Genomic DNA, 18,183 nt, shown 5'->3' with positions numbered 1-18,183 from the left:
GCTTTGGTAGGGCTGGAGCCTGCAGTCACATCACTGATTTTAGGAGAGCTGATGTTTAACACCACAGCTAAAAATTAGCCCTCGCCTTCCCAGCAGCAAGTGTGGAGACATCACTCAGGGTTTTGTCCTGCCTCCAGCTGGGAAACGCAGCTCCCTGTGTGGGACATATCCTGGTCCTCACATCACCTCCTCTGTGTGCACCCCTGGGTGACCACAGGGGCAGAAAAAGCAGTTTAGGAGCACTGGGAGAAGCAAACTGCCCTCTGCCCTGCTGCTTTCCAGTTCACTGAGCTTCACCAGCTCAGTGTGCAGAGGAAGGGATCTGATATTTTTGGTCCCCTGGGAATAAAAGTACCCGACTCAGGAGACCAAAATACAATCCCAGCAGCCATTGTTTAGAAACTGGGTCTTCAAATCAACTCTTTATACAAGAACTGTAACTTGCAGTAACAGTGTCCTAAAGTGCAGGTAGCACTGAATTGAAGTGCAGAGATTTAATTTGCTGCTTTTCCTCCCAGAAAAGGAGCTGCCATTTGCCTCGCTCAGGACACGGCTGCCCTGCAGCTTGCTGGGGACTTGCTGCCACAGAGGGCAATTGTTCTTCCCTGAGCTTGGGGAAACCAAATGTCCTAATAAAAAATATCCATTTTAGAGGTCGGGGTTATATTTTGTACAGAGCAGGGGAGAAAACGCCTGCAGTGCTCTCGGGTATGGAGTCAATGCAGTGTTTATGCAAAAGGAAAAGCCATTAGAAATCACAGAAATGAGAAGCCTGCAGTTTCTGGCTTCCCTCATTTTTCAATACCTCCTTTAATCCAGACCAACCCAACCCACAGCCCCTGTATATGCATGGGTATTTATAAATCCTATATTTTCCTCACTGCACACACAAGTGAAATTCAGCCTTTTCTGGGCCTGGGGGATTTGTCGACCACACCAAGGGCAAACAGCAGCCAGAACAGGAAGCACAGAAATCCTGTGGCAGTGAACTCTGCGGGGAGCGGGGGCCAGCCGGGGTGGTCACCCCAGCAGCACCAACACCCCCAAAATGCCCAACTTTGGCAACGCTGTATTGGCTCATCTGCTAGAAAATTCAGATAGCAGGGGTGATCTACTGTAGTCTCCTTCCTCTGTTCCTCCTGTTGGTGCAGAGAGGAAGGGAAGTGCTGTTAAAGCACTGAAAGAGTCCCATAAAGCACTAAAGGTGGTTCCTGCCACCGCTAGACTGATCTGAGTGCTGGGAAGAGGTGGAGGGCTGGGCAGGGCTATTCCAGGGTTTCTAAGAAGCCTCTGTTGATGATCTCCATTGCACATTGACCTTCTTGATGAAAGCTCAGCCTGAGGGTCTACAGCCCTGCAACACCTGGCCTGCAGCTCACTGGTTCAAACCCACCTCCCCACACTGCAGCCACTGCCTGCAGAGGTTCCTAAACTTCCAGGACACTGTAGGTCAAATGGATATTAAGCTTGGACTCTCCTGTTTCCAGAAGCTTTTGAGTTTAGGGGGCTCCCAGGTGTATTCCCGCAGCAGGAGAAGAGGAAATTAAAAAAAAAAAAAAAAAGAAAAAAGAAAAAGAACGAGAATAAAAAAGAAACAATGAAATTAAGAAAAAGAAAGGAAAAAAAAAAGGAAAATATAAAATAAAGAGGAAAAAATAAAATAAAGAGAAAAAGAAAATATAAAATAAAGGGAAAAGGAAAAAATATAAAGAAAAAATCAAAAGGAAGAAAAGGGAAATAGAATAAATAGAGAGGAAAAAAGCAAAAGACAAAGAAAAAGAGAATAAAATAAAGGAAAAAAGCAGGAAAAAAAAAAGAAAACCGGAAAAAAGGGGCAGAAAGGAAAAAATTATATAAAGAGAAATAAAGGAGAAAAATAAAAGAAAAATAAAGGGAGAAAAAGGAAAAAAAAAAAAAAAAAAAAAGAAAAAAAGACTAAAAGCGGCAGGCCCCTCCCCGCCGGTGAGCTCCGGGCCGTCCCGGGCCGCGCACCCCGCGGTGCCGGTTCCACCTGCGCGCAGCTCCCGCGGGATCCGCACGGGCACAACGCGCGGGGCGGGGGCAGGTGGGACCCCCGGGCCCCCCCAAACCGGGGCAGGCGGATGGAACCCACCACCCCCCCCGCTCCCGGCGCTGCCCCGGGGCCGGGCCGTGCCCGCCCCATCGCCCCCCCCGCTCCCCCGCCCCGTTAAATGCCCGGCGCCGCCGCGCCCCGCACCGCGCAGCTCCGCGCCCCGCACCGCCCGCACCGCCCTACCTGAGCCAGCAGCGCGGCGGGGAGCGGCTCCGCGGCCGGCACGGGTGAGTCGGGGGCTCCGCGGGCACCGCCGCCCCTGCGGGAGGGAGAGGAGAGGAGGAGGGTGAGGAGGGTGCGGGTGAGCCCGGTCCCGACCCCCATCCCGGTCCCAGTCCAGGTCCCGATCCCGATCCTTCTCCCGGTCCAGGTCCCGATCCCTATCCCTGTCCCGGTCCAGGTCCCGATCCCTATCCCGATCCCCATCCCGGCTCGGTGGGGCTGTGAGCGGCGCCGAGCGCTACCGCAAAGGTCGGCAGCCTCCGGGGAGCTTTTCCTTGGAGTGGGGCTTTTCCCTTGGACAGGAAGGGGGGCGGCAATCCTGGGCGTCAGGAGCAGAAAGCAAAGCCGGGAGGAGAAGAGCAGAGCTTTTGCCCCAGAGGGTTTTCCCCCACATTCTGTGAGTTGGAGCCCTCCCGACACTCGACTGTGCGGGCTTGGCCCCCGCAGCGGTGCCCTGGGCTGGGGTATGGCCGTGGGGCAGTCAGGGCATGGTACCCGCTCGGTCCGTCGGTGCTGTGCTGGGATGTGAACTCTTCCCCGCCGCCGGGATGGCTCAGCCTGCCTGCCCTGCTCACCTTTTGCCTAGCTGTCGGGCAGGTTCCTGCTTACACAACCGAGGATCTCTTTTAGCAGAGAATAATAAGGTCAGGTACACCTGGGCAAGGCGTACTGAGCAATAGGAGATAGAGATCCTGCAGAAAGATAAGCTCAAAAGTGTGCCCTAAGTTTGTTAAGCACCGTTTCTGCACGACTGGAAAATTGGGTCTGTGCATACTTGGAAATGTGTTTGCACAAGCAATCACCCACCTTCGGCTTATCATTCCAACAGTTTCACAGGATAAAATTAGCTTTGGGCACTTCTGTTCCAAGCAATTACATGGGAAAACTTGTTTGGAAAATCAGATTAATCCGCACTCATCGTGTTTGTGCGAACACGCAGCCGTCTGAGATAAGCAGAGCTGAGCAGATACATGAGGTGGTGGTATTTGCTCTGCTGGGGTTTTGCCCCTCATTCTGCAGGGACAGCCTTTGCTGTGGTGTTCAAAGCTGCTGAATCCATCCAGGAGTCAGACTGAAGAGTGGGAACCTGTGTGGTTGAGGAGGCTGGCAGGGAAATGGGACTGTCCCCCATCAATGGAAGCCACTTCATGTGTGCAATGGGACTGGGGGGAAGAGAGGTCTAAGAGAGGGGCCAAGCCCCAACTCTGAGAGGACTTCACCTCTTCTGCTTGAACCTACAGGATTTTTGCTCCACTTAAACTCGTATTATTAATAAAGTTACTGTGAAGTTCTCCCTGTGGGACCCCTCCCTCTGGGTCCCTCCCTGTAGGACCCTCCCTGTGGGACCCTCTGTAGCATTTCTTGATAGTTGATTTTTTTTTTTTCTTTTCCAAGAACAGGAGCAATTAATCCCAGGAAGTGAGCGTGCAGGTTCTCAGTAACAAGTAGAAACTGCATTTCACAAGCAGATTCTTGTGAATTCCGCAGGAATTCATTAGATTGGCATTTGATATCAGCAAAAAAGGTGTGTGTAGGGGAAGCTATTCTGAGATCTCAGCCCTGATATTTGCCACCAGGATATAGATAAATTTGGCCTCATCCAAAATGCAAATTGCCGTCTGGAAAGAGTGTGAGAGATCTTGGTGTTTGCAGTAAAACAACACTTTCCATCAAAGCAGGGAGGGTACTGCTGCATCCAACTGGAAAAAGCTGTTGTTGATTTCTGTGGAAGTTGTAACTTTCATTTGTCGTTGAAGAATTAAAGAAGCTGTATGTGCTCAGCACAAGATGGGCTCGGGAGCTGCTCTGGTTGGCCATGGTAGAAAAATGAGAAGCTGTGGCCAACAAGGCAGCCCGTTGTAAGCAATCTGTGGTCACAGAAGATGTTTGTGCTCCGATTGCTCATAACATAGCATTTCCCTTGAGGTTGGCATTAGGGGTTAAAGGTTTTCAAGAGAACTCTTTGTTTAAACATCTTTAAAGTTTCCAATAGGGGCCCCTTTGTTCGCTCTGGAGCAGCGTGCCTGCCTTGTTAAAAACTCAGCACTCATAAAATGCCATTTACAAATGCCTGATGAATAGGGCTGAAACACGGAGGGGAGATAAGTAGAGTTTGTATCTACATACACATGGGAATTACAGAGTAGCCCTACAGTGAGTGAATGAATGGAACCTAGGAAAAATATGTCAAAAAAATAAGATGGAGTGGTGCTCATAAAGAAACTTATAAAAGTCAGCTGCTCCCCCAGCACCAGTCGGTCCCTCTCGTGCCAGATGTCACACGTGTCTCCTCCAGCCGTGCCAGGAGGCTGAGAGGCTCCTACCACTTGTCAGTAATCGTGTTTTCTCCACTTTGGGCCCAGACAGTAGCAAATTGAGCACTCAGGCTCCGCTGGGAGCTCACACAGCTGCCATAAGGGCTCCATTGATCAGCTGGGCACAGGGACCTCGACTCGGTGCTCTGTTACCTGCTGTGCCAGACGTCGCCCATCTGGGGGTACTCGGGCACAGATGTACCTTTAGGTGTCAAGTAACAGTTCTAGCTCTTAGAAGGCTTCAGTCCCCTTCCATCTTGAATAAAAATAAAGGGTTTCAAACCAGCTCTGTTAAAGGAGAGGGTATAGGTGTGTGCTTGGGAGACTCCAGAGGCTGGTGCACAGCGATGACAATGTTTCCATATGGGATGCTCCGGACTGCCGTGCCTGATCCTGTACCTGAAGCTTTTCTGGTTCTCACACAGCTTGTCCTTCCTGGTGGTTTTTACTGGAGGCTGGATCCATCTTCCCTAGCCACTTTCTGCCATTGCCTCTTCCTCTTTATCTGCAAGCTTCAGATCCTCTTCCTTTCCAAGCAATTGGTTGTGCACATGAATCGACCCCTAGCCTTGTCCTTCTGGTGCCCACCAGGGAAATGCATAGGGCTCAGCTGCTGTCCCTTGCAGAGAGGAGGCAGTAACTTGTCTTCTCTCCAGATTTCAGCTTTCCTTTTTCTGGGCTGTGTTGTGCTGGTTGATTGCCAATTCAGGAGTCTTTGACTGTAGTCTGTGGACCCATAGGAGTCCATGGTCTATGTCAGGAACCAGTGGGAGCAGATCTATTGACAGCAGAGGTAACCCACTGTACAAGAGTCTGTGTCTGGGCTGGAAAATTAGGCGGGGTCCAGAAACTGAGAAATGGAGAAACCCTGCCTGTGGGTATTCAAAGCTCCTACACTTGCAGCTGGACTCAGATGGCTTCCCCAAAGTGTTACCTGCTCTTCAGCATGGGCAGGAGTGAGGCCACAGCCTGCTGTGATGCTGGTGGGAGCTGTTCTCTGGTCACACCTGTGGGGTGACAGCATCCCAGTCCTGGGACAGCAGTCCTCCTGCTGTCAGAGGAACATGGAAGCCATGAGGTTAGGTGAGAGACGTTTCCTATGCTACCTTTGAGGTCTCCCTGTGAAGAGTATCTGCACAAAAAATTCAGCCAGGGACAAAAAGTCTCCGCGTGCCTTTCCACAGCCACCAAACGCTCCTTGCTTTCTGCTATTTCAATTAAACACATAGCAGGATGGGCAGGGTAAAGGGGAGAGGCACAAGAATATTCTCCTGGCGTGTTTTCTTATGCCAACACATTGAGTCACCTCTCCAGAGTGAGAAATATGATATAAAGATTTAGAGAAGGAGGTCGGGCAATGACTCTCTGATTACGGGGCTGCAGTAGCAGGCAGTGTCTGTGGTTGCCTGTGCCATGTAAACTTGCTGGAGGTCAGCTGGGGATAGTGGTCGCAGCAGATTCGGGAGACAGATGTCCTGCTAGTAACAATGAATCTCCTTGCTTAGAGATACCAGCTCTGCTGCATCAGGAGCTCAGCTGACAAACTGCACCAGCCCAGAGCTGGTTTGGGCCATTTCTCTTTCCTTTGCGGTTGATCATGCATATTTCTGGGGGAAAAAAAATGCTTTCTAACACCTTCCTCACAGAACAAGAACTTGGGCAGTGGATTGCTGCCTCAGCTTCTGGATGGCCCAGACATCCTTCCCTCCAAAGTTTGAAGTCTCTTGGCCCAGCACAGCTGTCCTCCAAGGGCCTGTTTGCAGAAGAGCATTTTCTTTGTAAAGAGAGTCAGTGAGGTGCGTATGTCCCCCGTTGATCACTCTTCATCAAAATCAAAGTATTCCAAGATCTCTTCAGTTTTGCATAAAATACCAGTTAGGAGCAGGGCTGAATTTGCCTGTTGTGCAGCTCAGGGGTCAAGTGCAGCCTAAAGGTCTCGAGTGGGACAGGAAGGAACAGAGAAACATCACCAGCAGTCCCGAAACAGAAGCCATCTCTGACATGATTAGTTGAACAAGGGGATTTGGCTAACCACGTTTTCCTCTTGGCTAGATCTTTAACATTTTAATTTGCGAGTGAATGTGGTGTTTATTCATGGCAGCTGTTGCTGAAGGTACAGGTACAGCCTGTGTCAGTGCAGAGCTGTCTGGGCAAGAGGCTTTCCTGCCAGCTGAGTTGCAGAGCACTGGGAGGTCTTTTAGCAACAGATTGATGGCAGAGGAACACCCTCTGTGCTCTTGTGGAGAACGTCTAGAAGAGAAGGGGATGCTCTGTCCATGCTACACCCAGCACTTCCCTCCCAAGGGGACTTCAAATGTCATCTCACAGTATAAACTTGTCAGGACCTGTATGAGTCTGTGAGCTGTGAGTCAAAGATGTCTGTTACTCAGCCAGCAAATGGATCTGGACAAGAAACTCGTCTTCCTCCTGCCCTCTCTGTGAATATTCAGGAGTGGGTCCCATAAAATGGGGAGTGGTTTTGTGGGGAGCAAGGGGAGTTAAAGAGAATTCCCATCTGCATCCAGCAAGGTTTTCCTGTTACAGCACTCCTGCTGATTGCTCCTGTTGGGTTTGCAGCCTTGATGTGCTGTTCAAGAAATACAGCCTTGTTTTTCAAATAATATGTCCTTCCAGGTGGCACTTGGCCCAGTAAAGCTGCCACAGTGTTGTAACTGGAGAATACTGCGATGTCCTGGAAAGAGTCTGCTCTGGTTCTCCCACATGTGTGTTTGGGAAGAACCAAGGACACATCAGTCCTCAAAAAGGGGAAAAAAACCCCCTTTGGGGCTGGAAATTCATGCTATTTTCTGATCTCAACTGCTTGTGCTCCCTGAATCTTCCTTGCTCTGAAAACTGCACTTCTGTCCTTCCTGGTGGGATTTGCCACTCATCACCCAGCTGCTGTGGGGGATGAGCACTGAGATTCTGGAGCTCTGATGAAGTGTAAGGCTGATGCTGCCTGTAAAATGGTCCTGAGGGTGGATTCAATGCTCATGGGCAGCAGAGCCACCACTGAGAGCTGGGCATCTGCAGACTGGGAGAAACCAACCTTTGGGCAACCCTCCAGCAAAGGGTGGATCCAGTTCCTGGGCTGTCTCAGGCCTCATCCGTTCACACTGCTTGAAGGTCTTGCAAATATATGGACTATGTGCCAGCAGTCCATCAAGGTTTAAACAGCAGGTGCCTCCAGGCTGATGTAAGTTGTCTACACCTCTCCAAGTAGCTCTGTTTGCTTCATTATCCCCTGTGCCTGGGGCAAGACATGCTTCAGTCTTCCTCTTTTGGTCCCATGTGTACTTTGGGGGCAGCCTTTCTCTCAGGAGTGGACCTGAAGATGATGAATTGCTGTCCTGCTGAGGATGTGACAATTTATCTCCTCATCCTCCAGACTGAGGATGCTCTCTCTGTCTTTCTGCTGTTGTCCTGGCAGGACTGGTGTCCTAAGCACAGGGACTCAGGTGTAGGGATCCTGAGCATTTTTGGTTTGGGGGTTTTTTTAATACTTTCATCAAATAACACTGATGTGGGAGTAGAATTACAACTTCCCAAAACTGCCTGGTTGGATCTTTGCAAAGAAAAGCCCTGCAGAACTAAGCAGGGTGTGTGGAGAGGCAGGTAAGGAGGGTGAGTCTTGGCAACGTCATGTCTAGGGCTGCTCTACCGCTGGCCAAGGCTTCCAGCACAGAAATATGTGCTATCAAACAGCCCTCCAGCTTGGCTTGTGCTGGGTAAAGTGTGCTGGATGGGAGCCTCCAGGCTGTTCCCCACTCCTTGCAACACATGGGGATCCCTTGCCCTGGCTTCTTGCAGGGTCTGGAGCCAGGGCAGAGATGCTGCTGCTCCCACAATGTGCCAAAGGACTGCCAAGCCCAGGCAGGTGTCTGGAGTCCTGTGTTTTTTGCCATAAACATAAATCTCAGCAGGAGGTTGATGTGCCCAGATGTCAGATGTTTGAAACCTTGCATGTGGTTGTACCTGAGAGCTGGCTCATAACTCCATAGCCATGGTCCACAACCTGCTTTCCTCCTCGTGACAGTATGGTCAGGGCTTTCCTGTGAGAGCACTGCCATCTCCTGAGCCTTTCACCCCTCCTTTCTCCATCTGCTTCATCCCCTCCCCTATAATAGGAAGCAGGGTAGGGAGCCAGCAGCATTCCTCACCCTGCTCCCTGCTGTGCCCTGTCCTTTGGGCTTGCCCAAAGGGAGGGTGCACCCAGGTCCAACCTGTGACCATCTGTATGAACCAGAAGGGGAATATTCAGAGCATTTCTCTTAACCTGTAGCCAGGAGAGAGCTGCCAAGGAGGCCACGCTGAAACCCGAAGCGTCTGTTTTTCCCGAGACTCAGCACTTGGCAGGGAGAGCAGACGGACAAGTGGTGGAGCAGGGAGGGATGCAAGTGCCCTGGGGAGCAGCACTGCCAGTGGAGGTGCCCAGGGGAGGTGCCCAGAGAAGGCGTGCTGGCTTACCTGTTTGTCTCTGGGGATCCATCTCCATGTCCTCCTTGGTCGAGATCGTGAGGAGGGTCAAGAGGAGACTGGGGTCATTGTTAACCTTCTTTCCTTACATGTGGCTCTTCCCTTGGTCACTCTCTTCGCACCATGTCCTGAGCATCTCCTTCAGCAGCGAAAAGCAATGACTGGCTTTCCCCATGTGTCAGAAAGGTCAGGAGATGGTCCAGGTGTCCCTCTCGGCTCAGCTACTACCGAGTTTGGCTGAGCCAGCCCAGCCAGCAGCACTGTCCCTGCCTGGACGTTTTTTTCCTTTATAGCTCAGCGTTATCTCAAGGTCTCTGCTGTTGCAGCCGGCCCCGTGTTTGCCTTCCCTCACAGCACCTGCCTGCCAGCCGGTCGCTTCCCACCCATCTCCCTCCCACTCCTGCATGGTAGCAGGGGGCTTGGAGGGGGTGATGTGGGTGCCCTCAGGGTGTGGGGAGCCCCTCCATGGGGATGCAAGTCAGCCTCAGTGCTGCCAGCCCCAGGGGAGTGAGCAGGGATGTTGCCCAGTGTGGGATGGTGGGAGAGATACTGGGGGGCATCTGTCCCATCACCTTTGCTTCCTGGTCCTCATCAGCCTTGCTGCTGCCGAGACAGGGCTGGGTGTTATATTGAATCAACCCAGGACACTGTCCCAGCCTCACCTCTGCTGCCAGGACGGCGCTGGATGTATGGCTGAGCTGCCATGCCCTGCCCTGTCCAGGCAGCATCAGCCCTTCCACCCGTGGGGAGCGCCAAGACTTCATCCAAAGCTGAGATGTTGTTAAAAATAGATCAGTCGTGAACTGGTTTTCTCCTTCTTGGTTCCTGGCCCAACAGCTCATTCCTCTCTCTGGGCTGGCTCTGAAGCTGTGTGGGTGCTGTGAGACACAGGCTCCACAGCAGCCTGCCACAGCAGGGAGGTGTGGACAGCAGAGAGCTGAAAAATGTTAGAGGTGGCGTGGCTGTCCCAAATATATTTCGTGGTTAGTGAGTGCTTTCTCCCAGGAAAGAAGACTTGGAAAAAGAATCTGCTAAATAAATAGGGAAATGAAGCTGGGATAGCAGGGACTGTTTGCCTCTCTGCTTGCTCGTGGTGCTCTCGTGAGGGATCAAAGGCACCTGAGCACTGCAGGCCACAAAGCAATGCTCACCTCAGCCCCATGGCTTCCTAGAAAACACCTGCCAGGCTGCCCACCCCCACCCATCCCCTCATCCCAGAGCGGTCCCACTGGCCCTTCCTGCGTGGTTCTGCAGGAGCTCCTGATACCACTGCAGGGTCACTGGATCCTGGGCTGGTGGTCTGCTCACCTCCAGGGAAAGGCCCTTTGAGACTGATATTCTGGATCCAGTCTCTTCTTGTAGCCCTTTTCTGTCCTTCTCATTCTTCAATACAGTTTTCCAGGTGTGAACACTGAGTCTGGAGACAGTTTTAAGATGCAGCTGTGAAACCTATTATCAGTGTCCCTGCTGTCAAAGACATGCTGTTCAGGGCTGCACGTAACCACTGAGCAATTAAACAGCAGCCCTGGTGATGAATTACAACTGAGACCTCCTGGGGCTAAATAAATATCGGCTGATAACTACCGATAAAATGAATTTCTGTGCTTTTTTTTTTTTTTTTTTTTTTTTTTTAAAGCAGCCTTCCAGTATCTGTGCCCAGCCCTGGCACTGCATGTCTCCTGGGGAAAGTTGCATTATCTGTGGCATTTCCATCCTCAGCACCTTGGGTTTCCAACCGGAGCTGGAATAAAAATAAACAAAATAAATCCATGTCCCTGCAGGTGCCAGGTGAGGGAGGGAAAGGCAAGGCAAGGCAACACAGAGGTGGAGCAGGGAGGGAGAGAAGTGACAAGCTGAGGTTTCGGGTAACCAGTTTAAATATCTTTTCCTCCAATGATCCCACCTTAAAGGCATGAAAAAAACTGTCATGATGCAGAGCATCCCTTGAAAAGACAGCAGGACAGGGAGAGCTGCAGAGCACTGGTGACAGGGTGGTGGGCACCCTGAGGTGATGTGAGGGAGAGCAGCAGTGCTTCACCCAGCACCTTCCCTCAGGAACGGGTGCAAGCCCACCTGCGCAGGCACCCTTACACCCTCTGCCTGCAGAGGCTTCTGCTCTCCAAAGGGAGTTTGGAAACAGGCAGAGAATAAATTTATGGATTTTTGTGGAAAAATGATGTTTGCCAGTGACTTTGAGAGACTTCTGAGCAGGTTTTATCTGTGCTGGTGTTTCATCTGGGGGCTTCTATTCCCGTGTGGGAGTGTCAGGAGGGCTGGTGCTCTGCATCCCTGGGTGCAGCTTTCCCACTCTCCAATGGCTGTGGAGAGCAGCCACACAGTCGGGGAAAAAGCATTTGGATGAACATTCCATCTGCCTGGTTTGCAAGTGAAAATAAGGCTTGTCCAATGGCCAGCTCCACCCAGAGCAGAAAATCAGACCCTTTGGCAGAGCAGTGCTGCTGTAATGAAACTGAGCTGTGCTGAGACTGCCAGTCCTTGAATGCGAAAGATCTCACGTGGTTTCAGAGAAGTTTGGGGATGGATCTGTCAAAACTGCTGCTTAGGGTTTTTGGCACTGCCTGGGGACACCCACTGAAGGTGGATGCCACTCTGTGGCCCAGCCCACCAACTGCACTGATTCCACATTGTCTTCTCCCTGCAGCACATCCTTCCAGCCCTGGAACTGTGTGGACTTGCAGAGCCATGATGAAGCTCCTGCCTGTTACCCCTCTCCTCCTGCTTCTCCTGACGACACTGGAAGCCAGACCAAAACCTGCAGGTGAGCCCCAGATGGTGGGGAGGAGAAAGAACTGAGAGCATCAGGGCAGTGGAGCCCTCGGATGACAGCTTGCTGTGTGAGGTGGGGGGACATGATGCCTCTTCTTTGGAGGCATCCCCAGGAGGATGGAGATCCCCCCAGATGTGAGGCCCAAACTTGCCAGTGCTGCCATGGGGGGTGGGAGCCTCAGCCTGGCCCCAGAATGGTGGGTCTGGTGCCACTTGCTCTGGGCATATCCCCAGCTTTGACACAGCCCAGCTCAGGGCTTGTGACCCTCCTCCCCATGGGCTGTGACCTTGGCAGGACACGCAGGCATGAGGGGGAACCCCCTCCTTGCATGAGTTTCCAGGGGGGGGGGACAAAGCAAACCCAGGGATAGCAGTCCCTCTCCTTTCAGGGCAAAGGGATCTAAATCAATCTCAGTTTAAAACCAGTGAAGGATCCAAATAGAGAAAGGAGTGGGTATGTCTCAGAGACCTTCAGAGCAGTTGAGATGACAGCCTAGGTCTGGGCATCATCCCAAGGGGACTCAAACTGTTTGCTTACCATTAGGGCCAAATTCTCCCAGGCTTGGGTGCACACAAGCCAAGCAAAACATATTCATTGGCATTTCACTTGCTGAACAATCTCCCAATTTTCACTGGAAGTATCATCCTTGTGTCCAAGAGAGGCTCTTTGGCTTGATCTCCACACTGTGCATGCCCTTAGCTTTGCTCTACTCTGTCTCATTTTCTGCCCTGAAAAAAAACACAACCACAACAACCCACAGTCAGGCATGTCTCCCCAGCCTGTTGACCCTGCTCCCACACTACCAGCATCTTCCATGACTTTACTGGGCGGTGGGAAGGTGCTGGTTTGTGAGGGCTACCCAGACCCGCTCTCTCCATCCCCGACTGAGCACCCCTCCAGCCACCCAGAAAGGATGGCTCTGCTCCCAGACCTGCTCCCCGCAGACAGCCACGAGGCTGAACCGTTTCTTTGCCCCCCTCCAGCCCTGAAGTGCAGGACGGGCCCCCTGGACATCGTGTTTGTGATCGACAGCTCCCGCAGCGTGCGCCCCTTCGAGTTTGAGACCATGCGGCGCTTCATGATCGACATCATCGGCAACCTGGACGTGGGCCCCAACGCCACGCGGGTGGGGGTGATCCAGTACTCCAGCCAGGTGCAGAACATCTTCTCCCTCAAGACCTTCTTCACGCGGGCAGAGATGGAGAGGGCCATCAACAGCATCATCCCGCTGGCCCAGGGCACCATGACGGGGCTGGCCATCCAGTACGTCATGAACGTGGCCTTCACCGCGCAGGAGGGCGCGCGCCCTCCGCACAAGAAGATCCCCCGCATCGCCATCATCGTGACGGACGGGCGGCCCCAGGACCGTGTCACCGAGGTGGCCACCCAGGCCCGGAATGCTGGCATTGAGATCTACGCCGTGGGCATCCAGCGGGCAGACATGAACTCGCTGCGGGCCATGGCCTCGCCGCCCCTGGAGGAGCACGTCTTCCTGGTGGAGTCCTTTGAGCTCATCCAGCAGTTTGGGAAGCAGTTCCAGGACAAGCTTTGTGGTGAGCGAGGGATGCTGCTGTGGAGTTGCAAGGGTGGCCCTGGTGTCTGCTCCTCACCAGGGATAGAAGATGTCCTTCAGAGGGGTGTTTGGGGTGGCTGCCCATGCTGGGAGCGGTGTGGATGGGGAAGCAACCTCCCCAGTGAGATACTGGGACGGGGCACTGCTCAGTGTCCATGTCTGTACACTGGAAATCAGCGGCTGAGCACTGGGGCTGGCAGGGCTGGGGCTGTGTGGGTCGTCCCAGTGGCTTCTGCTGCACGGACAGGGCATATTCCAAAGCTGGGTGTCCGGTGTGCCCGTGGGCCACCCTGATGCCCGTTCTGTCTTGCAGGAGTGGACATGTGTGTGGAGCAGGAGCACGGCTGCCAGCACAGCTGTGTCAGCACCCCTGGCTCCTTCTACTGCGAGTGCAACCCCGGCTACAGGCTCAACGTGGATGGAAAGACCTGTTCCCGTAAAAACTCTTTTTATTATCCAAACTCTCATAGGGAGCCTGTAGTTATGGGTCCCATGGAGGGAAGCTGGGACACAGCAGAGGACCCAGCAAGGCCAGCAGCAGCCTGGGTGCTCTCTTCACTGGGCCCTCTGCTTCCCGGGTCTGTAATGACCGCAGACATTCAGTGTTGCCAAATCCCGGCCACACCTCTGGGATGGAACACTTGGGGCTCATATGGCCTGTCATCTGAGGGGGTCTGGGCAGTGTGTATCAGAGGATGCACCTCCCAGCACTGAAGAGCGCACTGTTTTTTCCCTGTATTTTACTTCAAAGCCATGTTAGTCGGCCTGGTCACCACACCAGGACTTTTTCTTCTTGTCTCACGGTGCTGGGAGCTGCTTTGAAGTCCTGGAGCGGTCCCAGGGAGGCCAGGACAGGAAGGTGATGGGTGTCCTGTTCCCCTGCAGCCATTGATGCCTGTGCAGACGGGAGACATGGCTGTCAGCACCACTGTGTCAGCACTCGGGGATCGTACTCGTGCCGCTGCCGGCCAGGTTACTACCTCGGCCAGAACAAGAGGAGCTGCATTAGTAAGTGATGGTCTCCCTCCCTGTCCCTTCTTCCTTTGCTCCTCGTTCTCCCTCTCCTCTGGTCTTTCCCTTTCTGCCCTCACTTCTCCTTCTCTCACCAGTGATCGATTACTGCAGCTTCGGGAACCACAGCTGCCAGCACGAGTGTGTGAGCATTCCCAGTGGGCACTACTGCCGCTGCCGCAGCGGGTACACGCTGCAGCCCGACGGCAGGTCCTGCAGGGGTAGGTCCCAACGTGGCACACGGCACAGGTTGTGCATATGGTAGATGCCTTTATGTCCTGCCCTGTCCCCAGGGGAAGGGCTGTTCCTAGACCACTCCACCTGAATGGGGATAACCCCCTGCCCTTGGCTTGTCTTCCAGCCACTGACCTCTGCAACGGGGTGGATCACGGCTGCGAGTTCAAGTGTGTGAGCACGGAGGGCTCCTACCACTGCATGTGCCCTGAGGGCCAGCAGCTCCAGGCTGATGGGAAGACATGCAGCAGTGAGTACTGGGACATGGCTCTTGGCATTCTCCTTGTCTGGGCTCTCCTGGGGAGGGCTCATCTGAAACTGGGCTGGGGGACTCTAAGTGGGACTTTGAGCTAGTTTGGAAGAGGATGGAGAGCTAGCTGTGCCTGGGGGAGCACCCTGGTGCTGCAGGGATGGATGCTTGTCTCCTCAGAGACATGGCCCAGAAGATGCACAACTTTGAGGAAAGGTTCAGGGAAAGAGAGACCTAGGAAAGACTTTCACAGGGTGTTGGGGTGTCAGTGGAGGTTTTGGGGCTGAATCCTCTGTGCATGCTTTGCCTCACTTCCCAGCTGCAGTTCCAGGGGCTCCCCACAGTGTCCTGAAGCCCAGAAGCTCTGCCCCAGCCCTGGGCACCTTCACTCTGTCAATGCCCATGGCCAGGCTGGTCCCCTCTCATCTCCCCCCGTGCTTGCAGAGTGTGGAGCTGGGCATGTCGACCTGGTGATGGTGATCGATGGCTCCAAGAGTGTCCGTCCCCAAAACTTTGAGCTGGTGAAGCAGTTTGTGAACCGCATCGTGGACCTGCTGGACATTTCCCCCCACGGCACACGGGTGGGACTGGTGCAGTACTCCAGCCGTGTCCGCACCGAGTTCCCCCTCAACAAGTACCACAGCGCGGATGAGATCAAGAAGGCGGTGATGGATGTGGAGTACATGGAGAAAGGCACCATGACAGGCCTTGCCCTCAAGCACATGGTGGAGCACAGCTTCTCTGAGTTGGAAGGTGCCAGGCCTCTCTCCCACAACATCCCAAGAATTGGGCTCGTCTTCACAGATGGACGCTCCCAGGACGACATCTCCGAATGGGCCAGGAGAGCAAAGGAGTCAGGTGTGGGGGTCTGGGGAACCCCAGGTCACCGTGCTTTGGGCATCCTGGGATGGTTCCTCAGGGTGGCTGTCTGGGGGAGAGGCTGCAGCATCCAGCCTAGGGGGGCTGCATCCCCTGGGTTGGCAGGGGCAGACGTGCTCTGCTGTGGTTGCAGGGTGCTCTGAGCAGCGTCCTTCATGCAGCAGCCTGCACCACCACAGTGCTGCCTTGCTCCTGCCCATCCTTCCTGAATTCCTGCTGTGTGTTTGGGAAGCCCAGAGAAAATCCTGCATCCTCGGCTTTGCCCCATCTGGGCTCGGGGCTGCTTGCTGTGGGGTGGCCAGCGCAGTGCTCAGGATCCATCCTTGCCACACAGGGATCGTCATGTTTGCTGTGGGCGTCGGAAAGGCCGTGGAAGAGGAGCTGAGAGCGATCGCCTCCGAGCCGGTGGAGCAGCACTTCTCCTACTCAGCGGACTTCACCACCATGACCCACCTTGTGGAGAACTTCTCACTGAACATCTGCCCAGGTGGGTGCTCCTGGACACACCAGGAGACTCGGTCCCAAGCCAGGGGGGGCCCTCCTGTGCCCAGAGAGCCAGTTGGGGTGGTTTGTGTGTCTGTCACTCCATGTCAAATACCCCAAGGCTGAGCTGGGCTGGTGTGAGCCTAGGTTGTCTCTGGATCTCACCAGGCTCTTGTGAGTATAGAGGTGGGTCTCAGAGAGGGTTTTGGGAGAAGAAAAGGTGGAGCTAGGGGGATTAATTAAAAAATGGGGGGGTTAATACAAAAGTGTTAATGTGAGCAGCCACCCCCATGCTGTTGCATGGGCAGAAGTTGGGATGGCACCCTGCCCCAGCTCCAAAGGTGGCCTTGTCCAGACCTGTGCTTCTGCTGCTGGGTGCACAAGGACCACAGTGGGTTTCTGTGAAGGTCCTCCTGCCGTGGGAAAGGCTGGGGCTGCAGATGTGGAGTCAAGATGCCACCTGCCACCCCAGCCTGAAGGCAAAGTAAAGCTCAGTGCTGGCTGTCCCTGGCACACTGTGACCACGTGTGTGACAGCTCTGCGAGATGCCAGATGGGATGCCTAGGAAAGGACTTGCTGGGCTAGCAGGGATGCAGCCTGGCAAAAAGAGAGAGGCTGAAAAAAAAGGGCAAAACAGTGGGAAGAGCCATGAGGCTCAGATCCAGTCCTGGTGGGTGGCTGTAGGGACAAGGGAGTTGTACAGAAACAAGGGAGGGCCGTGGGGGCAGTGTGGGGCTGTGGCTCTGACTGCAGCCAAACCCCCACATCCCAGAGGAAGGCAAAGGGGAGACAGAGATCCGCAGCCCGTGTGAGTGCGAGGCGCTGGTGCAGTTCCAGACAAACACCGTGGCCATCCTGCAGAGCCTGACGGAGAAAAATATCCTTTATGGTGAAACCTGGGCTTGCTTGGGTGTAGGGCAGCTGGAAACAGAGCTCACACGGGGAAGGGAGGGAAAGTTAAGGGGAGTGAGAAGAATTTTAGGCTTCTTCAAAGGGAAAAAGCTCTTTGCCCCCCACACCGTCCAGCTCACGCTGTTTCCTTAGCATGCTCACTTGCTCAGATGACAGCCAGACTTGAAGACTTGGAAAAGCAGATTGCCAACAAGAAGTGATCCTGGCAGAGGGCTGCAGCACTCAGATGGGGCACAGGGATGTACAGTAGCTACATGACATTATTACTGCTAGGTTATGGTAAAGCATCAGTGTTCGTTCTTATATCTCAAAATCCCTGGGGGGATGTGGATTGTATTTAAAAAAAAATCCTAAGAACACCAAAAAGGAACTTGATCAAAACCTCTGCTGTGAAGCCAAGGGGTTTCACCCATCGCTGTTGCCTCGTTTCTCCCAGCTGGAAGGTGTGGGATGAGGGGAGATGACCATGTGGCCAGACAGGTCTTTGGACAGATGTGACACCTGGCCTTTCCACAGAGCAACTAGGATGACCCAGCCCTGCACAGCCCCTCTGGAGCCTGGCAAGCTACTTTGCAAGAGAAAAATCCTACAGTGGTGTCACCCTGAGAGTTTCTCTTGTCTCAGCATCTGCTGCCAAGTGGCGGGGCAAGAAGAGCTGGGTGGCACAGGCAGGGCCAGGAATGCCTGTCCAGCTCCTGCCATGGTGCCAAGGTGGGCTCCCATGGGAAAGCGGGTGGCAGGAATTGTCAGATCCCTTGGCCCTAGTTTGGCAGAATTATTTGGGAATCGGTATTATCTTGTTTGGTTTTATAATCACATAGCAAAATGGTAATTATTCTATCAATATGTATGTGTGTGTATATATCTATGTATATTTAATTTTGAGAGCAGAGTAGTGCTATTTTGAAACTCATCTTTTCTATAAAGGAATTTCTATCCTGACAATAAACCCCCTGAAGATTTGTA

The 18,183-nt window shown here is 53.3% G+C and overlaps 2 protein-coding genes across 2 annotated transcripts in view; one reads left to right on the top strand and one right to left on the bottom strand.

Moving 5' to 3' along the window:
• RBPJL (recombination signal binding protein for immunoglobulin kappa J region like) overlaps positions 1–9,106 on the bottom strand; it is a 19,102-nt gene extending 9,996 nt beyond the window's left edge. The window contains exons 1-2 of the mRNA XM_027745882.1: positions 9,079–9,106; positions 2,258–2,333 (exon numbers count right to left, since the gene is read on the bottom strand). Coding sequence (XP_027601683.1) covers positions 2,258–2,333; positions 9,079–9,106 — 104 coding nt within the window. The remainder of the gene's footprint in view (positions 1–2,257; positions 2,334–9,078) is intronic.
• Positions 1–18,183, top strand: part of MATN4 (matrilin 4) — a 26,281-nt gene extending 8,098 nt beyond the window's left edge. The window contains exons 3-12 of the mRNA XM_027745881.2: positions 11,750–11,866; positions 12,859–13,428; positions 13,762–13,884; positions 14,334–14,456; positions 14,558–14,680; positions 14,821–14,943; positions 15,388–15,801; positions 16,157–16,309; positions 17,078–17,182; positions 17,359–18,183. Of these exons, the coding sequence (XP_027601682.2) occupies positions 11,791–11,866; positions 12,859–13,428; positions 13,762–13,884; positions 14,334–14,456; positions 14,558–14,680; positions 14,821–14,943; positions 15,388–15,801; positions 16,157–16,309; positions 17,078–17,182; positions 17,359–17,417 (1,869 nt within the window). The 5' untranslated portion in view covers positions 11,750–11,790 and the 3' untranslated portion in view covers positions 17,418–18,183. The remainder of the gene's footprint in view (positions 1–11,749; positions 11,867–12,858; positions 13,429–13,761; positions 13,885–14,333; positions 14,457–14,557; positions 14,681–14,820; positions 14,944–15,387; positions 15,802–16,156; positions 16,310–17,077; positions 17,183–17,358) is intronic.

The sequence above is a fragment of the Pipra filicauda genome, unplaced genomic scaffold (genome assembly GCF_003945595.2).
Source record: "Pipra filicauda isolate LSUMZ 115617 unplaced genomic scaffold, ASM394559v2 scaffold299_size895176_pilon, whole genome shotgun sequence".
Classification (NCBI taxonomy): Eukaryota; Metazoa; Chordata; class Aves; order Passeriformes; family Pipridae; genus Pipra; species Pipra filicauda.
The sequence above is the reverse complement of the archived record's forward strand: the minus strand, read 5'-3'. Positions and strand labels throughout refer to the sequence as shown.